This window comes from Schistocerca nitens, chromosome 3 (genome assembly GCF_023898315.1).
Source record: "Schistocerca nitens isolate TAMUIC-IGC-003100 chromosome 3, iqSchNite1.1, whole genome shotgun sequence".
In the NCBI taxonomy this organism is placed as follows: Eukaryota; Metazoa; Arthropoda; class Insecta; order Orthoptera; family Acrididae; genus Schistocerca; species Schistocerca nitens.
In genome coordinates this window covers 590,554,031-590,573,827 of record NC_064616.1, presented here as the reverse complement: position 1 = coordinate 590,573,827, position 19,797 = coordinate 590,554,031, and the positions used below count along the sequence as shown (strand labels likewise).

The window sequence follows — 19,797 nt, the reverse complement described above, 5'->3', positions numbered from 1 at the left end:
GGTTTGGTTCTATGTAAGTTCAGTCACTTGATAATTATCATCTGTTCAAGTGCTCATTGACTGTGATAGCAACAAAACAGGAAGAATATAAAAGGAAATTTCACAAGACAGAATACATCATTTCAGCTAATTTTACCAGAGAAGATTGCAGAACTCAGTCATCACATGGATACAGAAATGATGGCTGTAGAAATATGTCAGCACGGAATTAGAATACCATTGAAGTCCCTTGAGAGAGGAGAGACCAGATGCAAAATAACTGACCTTTTTTCTAGCAACATTCTTTAGCAGGTCACTGGAACGATAGAGGGTCCTACATGATTAGAAAAAGGCAAATTTTTTTCTAGGCCTTAAGAAGGGTTACAGAGTGGATGTACAGAACTCCTGGACCTGTGTCCCTCACATATGTTTGTTTTAGAACTGCAGAACAAATTTTCGATTTGTGAATGATTAGTTTCTTTGAAGACTGAATAGCTCCTGTGTAAGAGTGAACACAGATTCCACAAGCATCAAATGTATCGAAATTAATCTTTCACTTTGTTAATGAGATCCAGTAGGTTGTAGAGAGTAGAGGCCACATTGGTAACTTGTTTCTTGGCTTTGAGGTAGCCTTAAATATGTTACTGCTGTGTAGTTTAGTAAACAAAATGTGTTTCAGAATAGGTATGTGATTGGATTGAAGACTTCAAAGGAAATAGTACTTAGAATGTTACAAGCAAAAGTAGTGTTAATTTTAGCTCAAGAACTTATAAATGAATTATGTGCCTGATAAAAATTGTAACTTTCGGGCTGTTTGCAAATATACAGGGTGCTGGCCACAATTATAAATACATATTATGTAAGGTGCATAAGGTGAAGAAACTGGATTCCATTTTACTACACAATCAGTGATCGTTCACTGGAATGGAACACAACTGTAAAGTATCCAACCATGGCAATTCAAGGTGGAATAACTGCCCAAATCTACTTTAGTGGAAGACAGATGATAGACCAGGATTTATCAGATGAATCCAAGAAAGTGTAATTTATCTGTGGAAGCATTTTTGTAAAAGTCATTCTTACTAAGTTGAATCAGAAATAGTTTAAAGATGTGCACAATTCTTGACAGGTTTTTTAGTCAGTGTGTCTAAATCATTTGTACTAAAAGTACTGCTAAAATTAGAAATATTTCGGCATATAGTGTGGGAGTGATAATCAGATTTCTCACATAGCATCTGTTAATGAAACAGGATAAAACAAAATATTTCTTATGTTCTGTCGGGCCCGCAGCATAGTATACATCAGTATAAGACAATGAAAATTAATGCTCCAAAACCAGCTGCGATAAAGTAATATGTTTTTTAATATTTTACACGACAGGCCTGTTACAGCTTATTGCCATTATCAAGTGACATATAGTTGGAAGTGACGACACATTGCATCTATAGTAAAGTCTTTCTGTCATGTCTTGGTAAGTATAATACTTCTTGTAGTTACTGAACTGTCAACATATCTGACAAAAACATATTTTTACATTTTGTAACTACTAAAAGTATTATACTTACCCAGACATGACAGGTAGACTTTACTATAGATGCAATATGTCATCACTTTCAACTAAACATCACTTGATAATGGCAGTGAGTCAAAACAGGCCTGTTGTATAAATATTAATAAAAGTATATAACCTCATTGGAGCTAGTTTTGGAGCATTAATTTTGATTTAAAATATTTGTTACAGCGGAAAACCTCCACCACACACTATGCTGTGGCTTATGGAGTAAAATGTAGATTTAACTGTAAAAATGGTGTCCAGCATGCGTCTGTGCATGCAAAAGATATAATTGAATTCGTGCATGGAGAGCAAATTGTACCCATTGATATCTAGTGATGTGTAATAAAAGTTAATGGTGATGATAGATGTGAACCTACTGAGAGAGCATGTTTTGCACATCAGCTGTAATTAAAGTAACCGATCTGATGAAGACATTTTTTGGACATCCTTGCTCAGCTTACACATCTCACAGTGAACAGCACCACAGTGGGATCATCCATAAAGACTGACGGTGTGTAGCTAGGGAACTATGTAAAAGGATTAGCACTCACTTGTGTGAAAAATTATGTTGGTAATAGAAGTGATTGAGCGTGGTCCGCTGAACCATTAGCAGACATAGTATGACAGTTGCCTGAATCATATAGTCATCAGAAAGAAAACCACAGTTTCACCACTAAAAGCCAGTCTCCAAAAGCTGGTCCATTAAATTACAATACGCAACAAACTTCTAGAGACAATTGTCAATGTGTAAATTGATAAGTGTTCTTTTTGTGTAACTAGGGTGTGATTCGTTGGTATCGTGGGATACAGAAAATGTATCAATTATAAGTGAGTGCTACAAGAAGACACTTGACTTAAGTTGAAAGTCTGAGTTTTCATCAGCCATAACGGAACATTCCTTTGTCATTTAATTATGATAACATAAGAATGTAACTATTCTTGTGAGCTGTGAGTTTATAACATCATTTGATTTGACTGTGTAATTACACACAGCATACAATGCAGATGCGGCACGGCGACTCTCATCTTGTAGGGTGTGTAAAAGGTGTCCTGTCCGAGATTTGTGAGACTGTGCTGTGTGTGTAACATTTTTCATATAATATTTTATTTGTAGTTTTACGAAAGTGTCATATTTATTGATTCTAGTTTTTATGAGATTGACATGTAGCCTTCTCATCACTGAAAACATGAATGCTGTTTCAACAAAATCTGTTTATGAAGTAGAAATGGTGCTTTAAATCAGTCTTATTTGTATCAAAATGAATATAAAGCATGCCATAAAATAAATAACTCTTACATTTTGTAACTGTATAAGAAAGTTTTAAATTTATTGCATTTATTTGTGAACAGTGATCTATGGACTTCCGTGCCGATTTATGAACATTAGACTACTTATTCCTCCATCTCATTCGTTCACCTCGTGAAAGATTATTATAAATCAAATTTTAGTGTCCCTACATAGAATGCATTGTAATCTGTCAAGAGTGTTAGCTTCTTTTATTCAGTATTCAATATCCTTCCCTACCCCCCTCCTGCCCTCTCCCCCTGTATGGCTAAATAATAGCAGTACTGCCATTTGCGCACACCAGGCAGTAAATCATACATATTTATACATCTTTTTTCACAAATAAGTGCAACACAAGAGCACGAGATAAATAAAATTCTTTTGGGCGGTTATACATGAAACTTGATAAGAGATATGTGTGTACTATTCATTTGGATGTTTATTGACTGGTGTATATTAAACTTTCATGAATGTACCTAAAGATCTTGTTTGCTCCAGTGTGACTTCTGTGTTTGTACATTTCTCTTTTTCCATGTGATGTTTTTGAACATTCTGCAGTTATTCTCAGTATTCTATGTATTGTTAATTTACTGTGTACAAATTAAATTTCCAAAAATTGCACATTTTCATTTTAAGGGCCCTGTGGTCACACAACTGCCAGGAGCACCATCAGCTATAAAAATTTTAAAGGTAAATGATGGTGTTAATCTGTCTTGGGACCCTCCACCAAATGAGGTCATTATAGAGTATTCTGTATATCTTGCAGTACGCAGTGCCACTTCTCAAGTACGGGTAAGATTTTCAATATGTGTAACTTTACACTGTTTCTTTGTGTAGCATCTAGCGTTTGAATAAAGTAACTGAAATTGTTAATTTCATATTTGTTGTAAATTTTGTTGTACACATTCATAGAAGTTGAGGAAAAAAATTAATCGTAAATGAGTTTGTAGAAAAATACACTTTGCATCTGTGCAGAGCTACTAGTTTGTGAATGGTAGTAAATAAACCTAAATTTCTAACATCAGTTTTTGAAATGCTTATAAATTGTTGTTTTCAGGGAGAAAATAAAACTGTATTGAGTACATCCACCCAGTTAGCTTTTATGAGAGTCTATTGTGGACCTAACAGTAACTGCAGGATAGAACCTCATCAAATTGCTGAAGCTCACATTGATAAAAACACAAAGCCTGCCATTATATTCAGAATAGCTGCTCGAAATGAGAGGGGATACGGGCCAGCTACACAAGTGAGGTGGCTTCAAGGTATGTTTTTCTTCAATATGTTATATGCATTCGGCTTAGAAAAGTGTTGTTCCACCTAAGTACAGCACAGAGTGTTCTGAATTGTGTTTGGAAACACCTGCCACAGACAGATTGCATATGTTTCCAAACTGGAACTCACTATTAGTAGTTACATAAACTTCTGTTGTATACACTCTCTCTCTACAGTATGCACTTCACCTGTCCAGTTGCATAACTTCTATAGTTCTTCAGTTTGAGGCTTGTGATGAACTCGTTAGATTTATTAATGATCAGAAATGTAATGTATACTGCTGGCCTTTAAAAATACACCACCAGGAAGAATAGCAAACAAATAAAATTTTACTTATGGTGTGTATAGAGCACAGTAGGATAAATACATAATTAAATTTGTAGGAGTGTATAGGGTATGAAATTTAGTGCACAGAGCTGTCACATCTGGTAGGAACAGCAGTTCTGACTGAGCAGGGTATTGGATCAGACTAAGCTTGGATGACAGATACAGGTACATTGTTCCGTGCTGCTTCAGCTGTAAGCCAGAGTTCATCAACTGTAATGGCTGGTGAGTGGTGGCATGTCAGTCTCTTTGTCACCCATGACAAGATACTTAAAATTGTGATCTTGCATGTAGTATACTTTGTGCCAATGTGATTTTTGTAATCTGTTGCATGCTGCCTTCAGTGCATTGCAATTTTAATGGCCGTCAGTGTAGTATAAATTTGCTGCTGGGGAAAATTAAACAATCAAAGGGAATGGTCAATTTTGGACATGATTTCATAACCACACTCATCAGTGGATGAATACATGATTAAAATATAATTCTTGCCTAGAAAATTATTCATTTGCAACTTTTCTTATTTATATTACATTGTTGAGAAACATGGATCTGAAACTTTGTGGTTCATTGTTGGTTCATACAAACAATATGACACTAAATGTTTTAAGTTAATGGTGTCCATGAAGCATAGATTATAAACAACTATCTGACAGAAGGAAATTTGGAGTCGCAGAAGTTTATGCTTGTAGATGGTATCAAATCAAGAATAAATTAAAGAACACCAGTTCTACATACCTAATCTTCAGATGATCGAAGCAGGGTAGTTTTCATTGACTGGAGTCGAAGTTTGTGCAGTATGTGCAAGAGAAATGGAATGAAGACCTCCTGATTATTCAGGAAGTTAACAGAATGAAGGCACTGGAAATAGAGGAATTTTCTGACAGTGTGCAGCATGGAATTGAAAACAAGCACTGGCTGGTGTGCGAGGATAATGTAGATTGCAGAGCTTACGTTATGCTGAAGAACAGCCCCAGCTCAGCAACTTACCATGGTGTTTGAGAAAAACTACTTACTTTTCAGTGCCACATAATCAGTGTAAGGAAATTGCACAACTGCTAAGCTAATTTATTTTGATGTTCTTCCAGATATTACCGTTATCATAGAGGATGCTGCTATAACAAGTTCTGCCAATGAAAAGCCCAGAATAACAGTAATGCTTGGTGCTTTGACAAGTGGTAGGAAGCTGCCCCTTTATTCTTCAGAGGGAAACCATACGAAAGATAAACTGCCTACAGGTCTCCTCTTCAGGTGTCAAGGAAAGGGATGCTTCATTGGTTGTTGGTCGAAGGTTGTTTCCAACAGAATACCAGCCTATTTTCTTAATAGAAGAAAAATGTTGGTGCTGACACCTTTCAGTGCATACCTCATTCAGGAAGCTAAGCATATGATACCAAATTTCAACACAGACCTAGTAATAATTCCTAGTTGCTTGTTCTCAAAGCTTCAAGCAGTGGATGTTGTTGTGAACAGACCTTTCTAGGTTCACATCTGACAGCTTTAGTGAGTGGCTTGCTCAAGAAGCAATCTACATCTGTCCTTGTGCAGTGGACCCTTAATGCCTGGAGCAGAATCTAAGGTGACTCCATAATGAAATATTTCAAAAAGTGCTGTGTATCAAGTGGTACAGAAGACCATGAAGGATAAAATGGCAGTAGCAAAGTGATAGAGTTCCAGAAAATATTATAACTTTCGTGCCAAGCAAAAATATATACATCTACAAAAGTCTTGAGGGGACAAAAAACTGTGGATGCTGTTCAGCACTAATAACTTGACAATGAAGTATGCATTCACGTGTTTAATTAAAGAAGACTGCCGTATTGGAGAGAAACCATAGAGGTGACCAAAAGACAATTTCCAATTGTTTACAACAAAGATCTCTCTATATATTGACCAACTATTTTTGGGCTTTGCCATCTTTCAAAAGCTGCATGTTGCTGAAAACAAAATTTTGTGAGCGGATGCTTCAAATGTGGATAATTAAGATATCAGTAACTCTGTGGCCCAAATGTTAAGAAAAGTACTGTATGCATTGTCCAGACATCCAACCCGAAATTAGTATGTGTTAAGGGTGAGGGTGCTATTTGCCTTGGGACGGAGGAAGTAATATTCACAGGCAAGCAAGGTCTGTTCATCAGTTAACTTATGCAGGTACTTGTAAAAAAAAAAAAAGATTATCAACTATATATGAGATTTTGGCCATTTGTCATCATCTTTCATGAACAGTTCATTCGATAACCACATTTTATTCATAAGATCCACTGAATATATATGGTCTTATGTTCTTGGTGTGCAGATGGTTACATCTGTTGAGACATGAGTTTCATATGTAAATGTAAATATGAAATAATAATAGTTATACTCTAAGCAGCTTTCAGATAAGTTGTTTTGACCATCATCAGTGAAGCCCTGATTTGGCTCATATCAATTGCTGCCTCTTCTCAAAGATGATAAAACTTGCTGTTGTCGTAGCATTTTGAAAGTAGTAAGGAGCTTTAAGATGATGCCAAATGATAAACAAGTCACTGGTAGCAATGTTCTATGTTGAGGGTATTCAGATTCTTAACCGCTGCTACAGCAACTTCTTTATGTCTCAGGAAATTATGCCGAGTAATAATTTAATATTTAACATGTATGTAATAAAGTGTCATCGTGTTGCCAGTGTTTTCTGAAGTACCCAGTGGAAGCATACTTTTCAAATTTATCTTCTATGTGGCTGTACATTGATTGGATGGTGGGAAGTAGTGAACCTGAGCCTTGGTAAGTCATATGGCGTATAATAGACATAAACAAGTTTCCATTGGAATCCTATTGTGCAAATTATTTGATAACTGGTTCCTCTTGTAGGTGTATTCTGCCTACAAATGATAAATTTATTGTTCTGCATGGGCACAATAGCACTGCAGAGTAGTCACTGTCAGAGCGAATGTAACTGCTAGCTGCCAGTGAGTCGACTACCAACTGGGGAGCAGAATCTCACATTGGCGAATGAATCTCAATGTATTTGTGGGGGAGCGGAGTGCCCAAACACTGTGTGGAGAATGAGCGCATAGGAAAGCGCAACACGTGACCAGTGAAGGTGACTGACAACTGAGCATACAGAAACAGAACACTGTGTGAGGCGAAGGCTTGGCCCATGGGCATCGGAATCGGCATTAGATCTGCTGGGCCAGGCCTATTTCCACTGGTAAATAAACTCCTGGCTCAATGGGTCTGCCCATGCTGTGCTTAACATGCACATTCTGTGGCAACATTCTGTACTGTTTCACTGTGGTAACATGCTAGTGCATCTGGATCCATCTCAATGTCCATTGGTGAGGATACTAAATCCCTCCCCCCTGAAAAGGCTGTGTAGGCCCAGAATTTTCCCAATTTATGCTGTGACCACCGTTGCAAAATCAAAGATGACACGAGAGTGCTCGGCAGTGGAACAACCAATGAAAAAAGCATCTTGTACGTGCTGGAGTGGCGGAAGATTGCTGGGGTAACAGTTGGTCCACTGTTCAGTTGTGAGCGAGAGTCCACCAATGGCGGGCAGGGAAAAGGGGGCACTGGTTCAAATTCTGTGGGCTCCATAGTGGTAGTCATGGGAGCCTAGCTCTGCTGACACACTATTCTGTGGTCGAAGGTAGGATGGGAGAGAGCACGCTGGGGCAGCAGTGGGTGAGTACGCTGTCATACTAGGGAGCCTCCCACCAGAACAACAAAGCAGCTGACCCAGTCTCACAGCTGGCTTGGAGATGGTGTCATCGTAAGTCTGACAGGTTGAGACCGTGACCAATTGTAATGACACTTCAGCTACTCCCAACTGACAGCCACAAGAAACAGCTGCTGAGCTTTGTGGCCCACCACTACACCCAGCCGTCATCCCTGCTGCTGGCCTAGAAGACTGGGCCAAAACGGCAGCTCCATGGCTGATTCGGGACAGGCGACTCGGGTTGTGACAAATGCAAAAGACCCTTCGGCTGGCACCCATTAACAGGTGATGCCCAACATTTAGCCAGAAAACTTGACAAAACATTGCTTTGAGATGGGGCAGACACGGACTTCTTCATTTGTGTCTCGAATGTATGGATGAAGCAGTCCACCTCAGAGATGAGGTGGCAGTCTGATGCTGGATAAAACTGCAGATGCAAAAGTCTTCAAACCGTCATGACACAAAGTGCCAATTGTTATCAAATACGAGGGTCAAGGGAAAGCCTTTGACAGCAAAAGTGTCTGGCAACACATGAACAGTAACCGTTGATGCTATGAAGGACAGCTTTGCAGTCTATGGCAGATTTGACAATACATTGATCACCAACAGCCACATGCTTCCCAAAATGCGGTCCACAAAGTCAACATGCATCCTGTCCCAAGGGTGCTCCGTGTCTGGCAAAGGGGAAAACTGACACAGCAGCACATCTTGGTTTCGTGCACAAGCAGGACAAGCCCACATAAGGTATTCAGTATCACAAGTGATCATCATCCAGTAGGTGTAACAAAGTGCCATAGCCTTCCTAAGAGTAATACCCCAGTGCAACACATGCAGCAGCTGGACTATGTGAGAACACAATACCAGAGGGATGACCTGTCAGCAACTTTGCTCCTCTGTGGCAAGCATGAGGATGGCCTACCCAAATCTCGAGTTGATCACTTAGGAGAAAACGTTTGTGCTATGCCAAATCCACTCCCAAAGGAGTGCATTTTGGGCATCCCATCTATACAGCTGAAACAATTTTATGGAAAAGTGGATTGGTGGCCATGGCCAGGAAAATCCAGCGAAATGTGCTGCAAGGTATCATCTGAGGCAAAAATGAGAGCCTCATGTCATGTCATTTGAACTTGGAATCCAGTCCCACTGACAATCATGATAGTGCATCCGCATTTGTATGCCAGGCAGTGGACAGGTATCAAATGTCATTACAATAATTACTGAGGAAGAGAGTGCACCTCTGCCGTCAGTGGGCAGTCCCATCTGACAGTTTGGAATGTGGGCTGAATAAGAAAACCACTTGTGGCCAGTGATAATGGTAACTTTGCCTCATATAAGAAAATGTGAAACTTTTAAATTCTGTAAATGATGGTCAGTTCCTGCTTTCCCACGAGTGAATCATTATGTTGCACCAAAGAAGGCATCTCTGATGCATAAGCGATGGGCTGCTTGATGCCATCCAGGTTCTGAAATGAAAGAATCACACCAGTGCCATACTGGGATGTGTCACATGCCAGGGTTAAAAGTTTACATGGCGTAAAAGAAGTCAAACAGAGAGTGGAACACAAACACTGCTTGAGGGACTGTGAAAACCTATTGACAGTCGACAGAGTAGGAAAATTTGATGCCCATTTGGTGAAGCTGGTTAAGAGGATGGCAGATGTGCACGGTTTGGGGAATGAACTTGGTATAATACAAAATCTGGCCAAAAAAGAACTGAAGCTCCATCAGGTTAATAGGTGCTGGAAAATAAATGGCTTTGAGATGCACACCCATAGGGACAAGACCCAAAAATATTTTACACCAATGGCGAGTTCACAATTAACAACATAAGTTGCCATTTTACGTTTGTGTAATGTGCACTGAGGGAGAATTTGTCATGTTTACTATGAGACACAACTCGATGTAGTTGCCATTGCAGTTTAGGGCAGCCCAAGGGCCAGTATGTATCTTAAGTTAATTAGGTTGACCATTGCTCCTATGTCTACCTGAAACTCAGTCAGTCACCTGTCCGCAATCAACTACAGCAGAATATGCTGGGACGTATTGGAGGTAGCGTCTGAGTCCAGGGAAGACACTGGAGCCTTCAGTGACCATTCTGTGGCTTGCTGAGTGTCATGAGCTGTTGCCAAATTGCGCATCTTGCAGCAGACCCCAAACATGGCTTCTATGTGTGGGCAGTCCTGTTAAACATGTAACAAATTACAATTGGGGCAAGACGGCTGGCTTGCCCTTTGAGCAGAAACAGATGTGTAAGGAAAGTGACACAAAAAGACAGAAAAATGTTGTGAGCAGGGAGTAAGAGTCTGTGATTTATGCATACTTGCTGAGCCCAACATGGGCAAAAACAGTCAGCACTGTGACATCAGTGCACTGAAACGTCAACAGCATCGATCTGCAGTGGCTCAGTAGAAGGCAAGGCTGCTTGGTTCATCCCAGGGGGGCACTGAGGACTATTCCCCATGCACATTTAACTGTGACATGTGCCAATTGTTGGAAAGTATGTCCCTTTTGGCTGTCATAAGTCCATGCAATTCAGCAACCTTTGCAACTTCCACTGAAGAAGGGTTGGACAAGACCAGTGCCCTAGTTTGGATGTCTGGGTCAAGTGTTGACCCTATGATTATGTCCCTAATTAGCAAGATGGTACAAGAGGTAGCACATTGGAAACATGCAAAACAATGCATGGGCAAGAGAGCTTGCAGGTTGGTGATCCATGCCGTATACAACACCTGTTGCACTTGTAGAGCCAGTTGAACTGTAACTGTGCCACCATGATATGGGTTTCATGACCAAAATACTGCATGAGCAACTGATGAAGAATTCCTCAAAGTTAAGTTTCTCAGGGTCGGTAGAGGGCTTCAGCTTCTGTACAATCTCATATAAGCATGCACTGCTGGACAATAACAAGGCAGCCTTAACAAATGGGTTGACGATATGCCATACCTGGCAGAACAGCAATAACTGACACAAGTAATTCTTCCACCTTTCTATTAAAGCTGGTAAATGGTGTTGGGAATGGGAGGGTAAAAAATATTCAGTGTGCACCTCTCCTGCTGCCAGCGTGGTGTAGGTATGAAGTGTTCTGCACTGCCGGCTCTGTGGTGCTCACAGTTTAACACTACACAAAAAAAAATAAAAGTGTCACACATGTAAGAACACCCTATGTTGCCACTTAAATGTCTGCATGCATGTAACAACACAGCAGAGTAGTCACTGTTGACATGAATGTAACTGTACTAGTCAACAGTGGGTCAACTACAAGTTAGGGAAAGCGGTTATCTCTGAAACAACTGGTTTTCAGTAATACTGTTTATTTTCATCTCCAATTTAATCTGACTATTAAAACTGCTCAAAATAACCAGTTTCTTAAATAACTGAATTTTTGCTTTTCGTTGCTATTATTTTGAGAAAAAAACTAATACATTGAAGATAGATTGAAAAATTCTAAGAGTCCCACAGATTTTTGCATTATGCATTTCAAGATACATAGTATCTAAATATCAAATAAAATAGATAAATACAAGAAAACTTTGTCTGTCCATAGTTGGCTACTTTTCTCAAAAAGTAATGAGGGGTTGAATACTAATAAAATTACCGGGTTTCTCCTTGTGATTCATTTTTTTTTTTATTTTTTTTAACTCTGCTCAAAAATCGTGTTCAAATCAAGAATTGTACCAGTATTGGGGCATTACTAGTAGTCAGTGCTAATAGGTGAAAATTGAGGTTAGACAACCATTTCTCGTATTAACTTGTCCATCTCCAGGGGCTATAAGCAGATCAAGGCATATTATGTACACACAGGCAGCTGATCAGGGACTTTCTATTTTTATTATAAACATTGAATGAATTATTTTCTCAGCAAAGACAGAGACCAGGTGTGGGAAAGTCTTGCACAATACATGTGCACGCGTATCATCTAATAGACCTCCCACACATCAACAGCTACAATATTGTCTCAGCAATGCTGTACCAATTCTTGTGTGTCATGTTTGTTGCTTGGCATTGTCATTGTCATTGAAATAGCACTGATTACTTTTCCCCATTTTTTGTGATAAGCCAATATTTCAGAACAAATTAAATTATATGAAAAACATTACTTGTCGAGTCAGTACTCGCATCAAGCTAACTCGTTGCTCTTGAGCATGGCAACTGCATAAGAGTGGGGCAGTTAGTAACACATGGCTCAAGTAGAGGGACTCATGAGCAACAGGGCTCAGTCATACTTCCACCAGGCAGGAAATTGGCGAAGTGTGGCAATAAAATGCCTGCGATGAAAACTGCACGTGATGTACACACATTTGATGAATTCATTATTTCATCTTCATAATATTTTGACCTTTGAATTTTTGTGCTATCGTGTTTAGAAATATCATAGAAGCAGGAAATGGTCACACAGTTTGTTCATCGAGCGTGTGACTAGAAGTGAAACTTTTCTCTCCTGTTATCAAACACAGTTAATGAAGTCATTTCTTGGCTGTTTAATGGAAGAAACAGCAGTCTTTACACTTAAATGAAAAAAATAATATGAAAACTATTAGAGTAATGAGTGATCAAATGGACTCTGTTAATGAAACAGAGGTTGAAGATAACATAACACAGTACATGACATCTGTCTCTTGAATGCAAAAAATCTATTGGTAACAGAAACTTCTGAATACAACCCTGTATATTACATTTGTATTATGCAAGTGGAGGCTACACAGATTATTTGTGTTGTGCCGTGTATGATATGGTTGTCTTCATAAAATAATTTCCTTGTTCCTTTTATTGTTATGAATTAAAAAACATCATTCCATTCAGGATTGATACAGCAGCACTTCCTGAATGCACTTAAGTCTGCCGTGTTAAAATTTGTTTCGCTTGCAGTGCTGCTAGTATTAATGAAGAGGATTTCTTTCACCACTTTGAAGAGCTTGGGTAGGTCACAGTCATTGGCCCTCCAACACAGTAAAACGTTATTGACATTATCACTTGGGAAATTCATGTTGAAATATTTATGAAGTTCATTTATGCGTTTATAAGTTGATGAATGCCAGCTTCAGAACTTCTTTATGGGAAGGGGAATGAGATCTTCTTCCTCTTCTTCCAAGACTACAACATTTAGCTTCTGATGAACAGCTTGGGAAATATTTTCTTCCTTCTCTTCACTCAGTAGTTAGAGCTCCTCGAAATATGGATGAAAAACTACAGCCATGTAATGAGAATTGTGTAGTTTGTTAATGGCCTTCTTTTTTAGTTAGGTTTCTGCCCATCCTTTTAGCAATTTAACTAGTGCCTTGCTGTCTTCACTTTGACAAGTATCTAGTAAACTAAATGCTCGCAGCACCACAAAAGTCGGGGCCCATTCTGTTTCATCCTCCAGGTCATTTCTGACCTCTTAAAAACGTTCAAGGAATTTAACTATGCAGGCTATTACGAAAAAAAAATTTCTGACTTGCTTTTTATGATGCTAGTCCATCACGTTTCAACATCTGTATGCAATTTTTTTCTAATCTTGCCACCAAACTGGAGTGCTTCATTTATCCTATAGTTCTGTGCACTGTGTAGATGATTCATTAATATCAGGCAGTTTTTTCACTAAGGAATTGTCATCCAGAGTCTACATTAATGCTGTGTTTATACAGTTCACTATGCATGGCATACATTTGTGGTGTTGAAGATCTTTCTTTATGTTCGGCCCTTGATCCATCACAAATGTCACTTAGATTAGTTCCAGAGGACATATATCTATCTCAGACAATTTTTCAGTTAACTGTTACAGAGTATTTTCACTTGTTTTTGAAATGTCATAAAACTTTGTTGTGAAGATCACATCGTTTCTCAGTTCACACCTGTCCTCAGTGTGTGCAATAATACTAGATGTGACAGTAAAATAATGTATTTCACGATAATTGTCAGTCCAAAGATCACACCTCATAGAACACTCATTCTGGTCAATAGCTTTCTTTACTTGAGGCAAGATCTCGCTTATCACTTACTTGAACAACAATATCTTGTATATGTCAAGAGACAGTTCTCGGAGAACGCAAAATCTCTTGTTCTCCCACTGTGCCATACTGGGCACCAATATCATATAGTCCTTGTGAAAGACCAATAAACCTTGCCCCACTAACAGTTTTGAATGACCATAGATCCAACATGCACACTTGCACATACTTGTCCCTGGCTCTCTCTTTATCACTGTTTGAAACTGTAGTAGAAGTCAAATGTGTGATACCTTTACCTGTATGTCTTCTCATGCTCGTGGTTCTTCCATTGTACATGACTAACGCTTTGCTTCCCTCTCTTCGGCCCTGAACATAATCCACAAGATCACAGATATCCCTTTCAGCCACTATCTGGAATTAAAAACAGAAGTAATAAACATCTGCTCTGTTGAATACAGCTCCTATTTTTTTCTCATATCTGTTTAACGTAATAAAGCAATTTTTTCGGGAACTATAAGGCAACAAAAAGTAAAGCAGAAAATATTATGATTATTATTCCCATAAAGACTTAAGTTTAAATCTGGTGTACAGACACTTCAGTACTTTATAAACATCATTCAACTCTTGATGAAGTCAAAGGAACACATTTTCTAATTCTATGTGCAAAAAGTATTGTCTGTTTTATTTTATTTTTAACAGTGACTTTCGTCCATGACTGAGCTCTTTAGCTTAATGTGGAAGTGGGTTAAATTAGACTATGAGTGAGAGGAATGCATCAGCTTTTATGGTTTGTAGTGTGCACACCACTGTCCTGGCTACCTGTTGCTAATCATGTTTTCTAAAGCTTTGAACTAAATGTAAACAAACTTGGCACTGGGCTCATAAAAACGCAGCACGGGTTCTAAATTGTTGTCGTGTTTTTGTAATAAAAACACACTAGATAACGAAATGCTGTGCTACGTGCCACAATGTTAGTAGTCCATTAGACCAGAAGGCACTTAAGGAAATTTAGAGCTAGGGGCCATTTGATAAACTTTCATTCAATGGGGCTGATGGTTCTTCAAAAACTGTGCCTTCAGCTAAGTACATCACTAATTAATTCAACTTGCATGGTGATGCAATAATTTAAATCTTGCACTCAAAATATCTGGTAGACATGCATTTATTTCCACTACTAAATATAGGTCATACCTTTCCTAGGAAGGCTTGAACAGATGAAGCGAACACTAGAAGTAAACATGGATCAAATGAAATTTAGTTTTACTAGCTTTTTCGGTCAGCAAGTGGAAGGATTGCAGCCTTCAGTACAAAAGTTTTAATTCAGTGTAACATACTTTGGTTAACTTACTCGCAAAGCACATCTGTTAAATCTGCATTCATAATTACATCTGAAAGTAAACTAACAGCTTTAACCCATCACTGTTCACAGATATGAAAATAAATCTTGAACGCTCTTGTTTGACATGGCTGTAAGAGAATAAGCTTCAGGAAAATCAGATAACATTATCGTGGACACCTCGTTCATCTAATATGAAATGACACAAATTCCTAATAAAATTTAACTAGTGCCTTGAACTTATCCCAGCAGGAACTACTATAGCATGTTCTGGGTCTTTCCAGCAGAAAGTGTGTCTCATCGGCTAACATTCACAGAGCGTCTGTAAGAAATGGCACTGCAGTGTCTAAAAGTCTTAAGAGTGCAGTGGAAACTCGTAGCAGATGAGCCGTGGCAGATTTGTGCAGCCCAATTGACCCTCATGGCTGTGAGTATGACTCATGGCGCTATGAGTGAGCCTGAAGCCTGAGGTGACTGGTGCTAATAACCAGCTTTTTTTAAAAGAATGTTTTATTTAAAAACCAAAAATGTCAGCATTACTGCTTTGGCAAACTGATATACTGGTTGTTTACCTGGCTATTAGTAAAAAAAATAAAAGAATTTGTTATAACCTAGACCAAACAAAGCGAAAATACCAATTATTCAGAACTAGTCAGTTTATCCCACCCTATAACGAGTCTGGAAGCTGAACCCTGCAACAGAGAACGAATCTCAACATGTGATTCAGTGTACTAAGGAGCAGAGACCCTGAACACCATGTAGAGAATGAGCTTGGAGAAAAACACAGTATTTGACCACCATTGCAAGCAACTGACAACTGAACTCGGGGAAACTGCATGAGGCGGCGGCTTGGTCCGCAGTCATTGAAATCCGCATTAGAACTGCCTACAAGGCCTATTGCCACCAGCGGGTAAACACATGGTTCAGTGGCTCTGCCCATGCCACACTTTGTACCCGCACTCTGCGAAAGCATTATATACTATTTCCCTGCAATAACTGTGCCAGCTCCTATGCATCCATTGTGATGTTCGAGCTTTGGCAAACTGATATACTGGTTGTTTACCTGGCTATTAGTAAAAAAAAAATAAAAGAATTTGTTATAACCTAGACCAAACAAAGCGAAAATACCAATTATTCAGAACTAGTCAGTTTATCCCACCCTATAACGAGTCTGGAAGCTGAACCCTGCAACAGAGAACGAATCTCAACATGTGATTCAGTGTACTAAGGAGCAGAGACCCTGAACACCATGTAGAGAATGAGCTTGGAGAAAAACACAATATTTGACCACCATTGCAAGCAACTGACAACTGAACTCAGGGAAACTGCATGAGGCGGCGGCTTGGTCCGCAGTCATTGAAATCCGCATTAGAACTGCCTACAAGGCCTATTGCCACCAGCGGGTAAACACATGGTTCAGTGGCTCTGCCCATGCCACACTTTGTACCCGCACTCTGTGAAAGCATTATATACTATTTCCCTGCAATAACTGTGCCAGCTCCTATGCATCCATTGTGATGTTCAATGGTGGTTGTACTGAAGCTTCTTAACCACTGTATGTGTTGAAAAATGAGATATGTTGCCATGGATGTCACATTGACACTGCAACGTCTCTAAATGATTCCACATTTAAGAGAGATCCTTACACCTATTTCACCTACAGAACAAGTTCATTGCCTGAAAACAGATTTTGGAAATGAGTATTGTCAGTGGCTTTAAAATTTCTGTAACATTAGTAGTGATAATTTTTTTTCTATTGAGACAAATTTGTCAATAGGTATGTGATTGCTTTAGAATAAAAAGCTTCTCAGGAACTTTTTTTTTTTTTAAGTGCCCCTAATAAATAAGTTGTCTACAAATAAATCTCATTACATGGTGTGAAATTATATCACACATTGTCAGTAGGAGATATTTACTCTCTGACATCACTCGAGAGAAAGAACATTATTTGATGTAACAATTTTGACTTAACACTTATGCTGTTTAATTTGTCCTGACACTATTTATGATAAACAGCTTATATGCAAGTGCACTGTCCCAGCATAATTAATACTGACAAAATATTAAATACCATGACACTTTCCATGATTTTATTGTTGTGCATTTATGAGAGGTGTTCTGCATGTAATCAAATATAGTGAGTTGTTTGTGGAACACAGTTAAATATAATAAAGTAAACGTTGCTGTTATATGTTCCGAACCATAATTTGGTATTCAATCAATTTAGCCTCATGCTGACAAAAGACATATAGTGTCCATCCCAAAAGTTTCAAGAATTTTCTTTGACGTACAACACCTTAGTAATCTTCAAAGTACATTCCGTTTGCATACGCGCCTAGCTCCCACTGCTTCACCCAGCCTGCATAGTCTTTCTGCAAGGCATCATCAGTAACTTCCTTAAGGCATTGTGTCAAAATGTCTTTTACCCCCCCTCCTTTAAACAACCTGTGAAAGTGTCCCTTCAAGTTTCTCTTTATCGTGAGAAACAAAATGAAGTCGGGTGGTGCCAAGTCAAGGCTGTGTGACAGCTGAGGTAGCATTGCCACGCTGTTACTGACTGATGAGAAAGTCTTGCATGACAAGGGATGGACAGCCTGTCCCATTATCGTGATGCAAAATATAGTTGTTCACAATGTCTTTCCTGTTGTGTTTCACCCTATCCCACAACTGAGTGAAGATTTTAGTATAAAACTGGCCATTAACATTTTCTTCTTGAGGTACATATTTACTGCTGTCATACTCGTGGAGTCAAAAATGATTATTAGCATTGCCCTAAACTTGGGTGTGCTCATGCAGGTCTCCTTCAGGTGAGGTGAATTTTTCATTTCCCACTTACTGCTTTGTCTCTCTGATTTATATTCATACTCAAAAATCCATTTCTCATTACCTGCTGCTGCTGCTGCTGCTGCTGCTTGGTCCCGAAGTATTAGGGTCACTTGTGTGGCCTTCCCACTACTCGCTACACTTCACCAGACTGATTTCCTTCTGTTAATCAGTTCACATTTTTGGTACCATCTCCATTTCTCATCACCAATTAGTGTTTCAAAATTAGATAAACACATGAGATCAGCATATTGCAATCCTTTATCATTCTTAATTCAACTGTCAGTTCCTGTTCAAAACTTTTCATACTTTCTCCATATTTTTGTGTGTTTGGGACATTTATGAACGCACAAATTGCTCCTGTCATCTACACTTTCTTGGTCTTTCCAGGACATCTTGTGCCACTCATAAATTTTTGGCTGGGGCATGACCCCCTGCCGAAAGCTATCTGAATCAGGCTCACCATCTTAGAGTCTTATCTTTCATGTTTAATGCAAAACTTGACTTTATATTGCTGCTTGATGAGCCACTACATCTCGAATCGTACTACATGTGAAACCCGATCCTCAGTCTACCACTGCCAAGAGGCAACTGAGCCAAGCCGTATTCATCATTAAAAGCCAAGCTGTACTCATCATCTGAGGTCACTCACCCCTGTTTCTACTGTAAACCACATCACTCTACCACTTTTGGTTTGCTGAAGAATTTTACTGTCAAAACTTCTGTGACAAACTCTGTATTTCCTGTTATCTTTTACAGAAAGAGCTACTTAAAGTGTGGATGACTAACTTTATCCAGAGTTTAGTCATAAAAGTAGGAATACACGGAACTAAGTAGCAATATTACAAAGCTTATTTTTGCAATGGGGAAACAAGGTAGCAAAGCCTTAAAAGAATGAATCGTATTAAGTGAACTTTAGTTAGACAAGTATGTGGATGTAAGTTTCTGCTATTTTTGCAATGCTAGAATTGTTAAATTTATACATCCTTCACCAGTCATAAGACTCGAACATACATATGTAGCCTTAATCAGTGAGCTCACTGGAAATTAAATACAAACCCGTATTCAGTTAGGGTAGACTCGGAAGTCGTCCAACTGTGTGCATTTGGACTGCCTGTAGGACTTATTACTAAAAGTGAATTTTGGATTAGTACATTTCACAGGTCTGCAGTCAGTTTTCTATCTTCTCAAGAGGTGTATCTCCCAGTGAAAACTGTATTTTACTAACAAATAATGTAAAAAACACACACACACCTCTTTTTTTTCTTTATGGTGCTGTTGTGTGTTTGATGCATTGATTATATACTGTCTCTAACAGTGGTCTGAAAAGCTATAAAAATAAATCTTCTTAGTTGGTATGGACAGTGAGGAAATGACATGCATTCATTAATTTTTGCTACTGCCCCAAATGTTGCTCAACATTTTGTGATATATTTTTCAAATCCAAAGACTACTTTTGCCATATCTTTTTGAGCCACAACCATGATACTTTAGAGTTTTGGTTTTTACTGTTCCTGGAAATGTGGCGTTAGTATTGTAGTAACAGTATATGTCAGTACTTTAATTTGTAATGTTTATATGTGTTATACAGGCATTCACAAG

At 38.8% G+C, this 19,797-nt stretch overlaps 1 protein-coding gene across 2 annotated transcripts in view; it reads left to right on the top strand.

Annotated features, from left to right (window-relative positions):
• Positions 1-19,797, top strand: part of LOC126248506 (host cell factor 2) — a 294,659-nt gene that overhangs the window by 261,546 nt on the left and 13,316 nt on the right. For both annotated transcript variants that reach the window (XM_049949544.1, XM_049949543.1), the window contains exons 15-16: positions 3,456-3,611; positions 3,877-4,081. In XM_049949544.1, the coding sequence (XP_049805501.1) occupies positions 3,456-3,611; positions 3,877-4,081 (361 nt within the window). The remainder of the gene's footprint in view (positions 1-3,455; positions 3,612-3,876; positions 4,082-19,797) is intronic.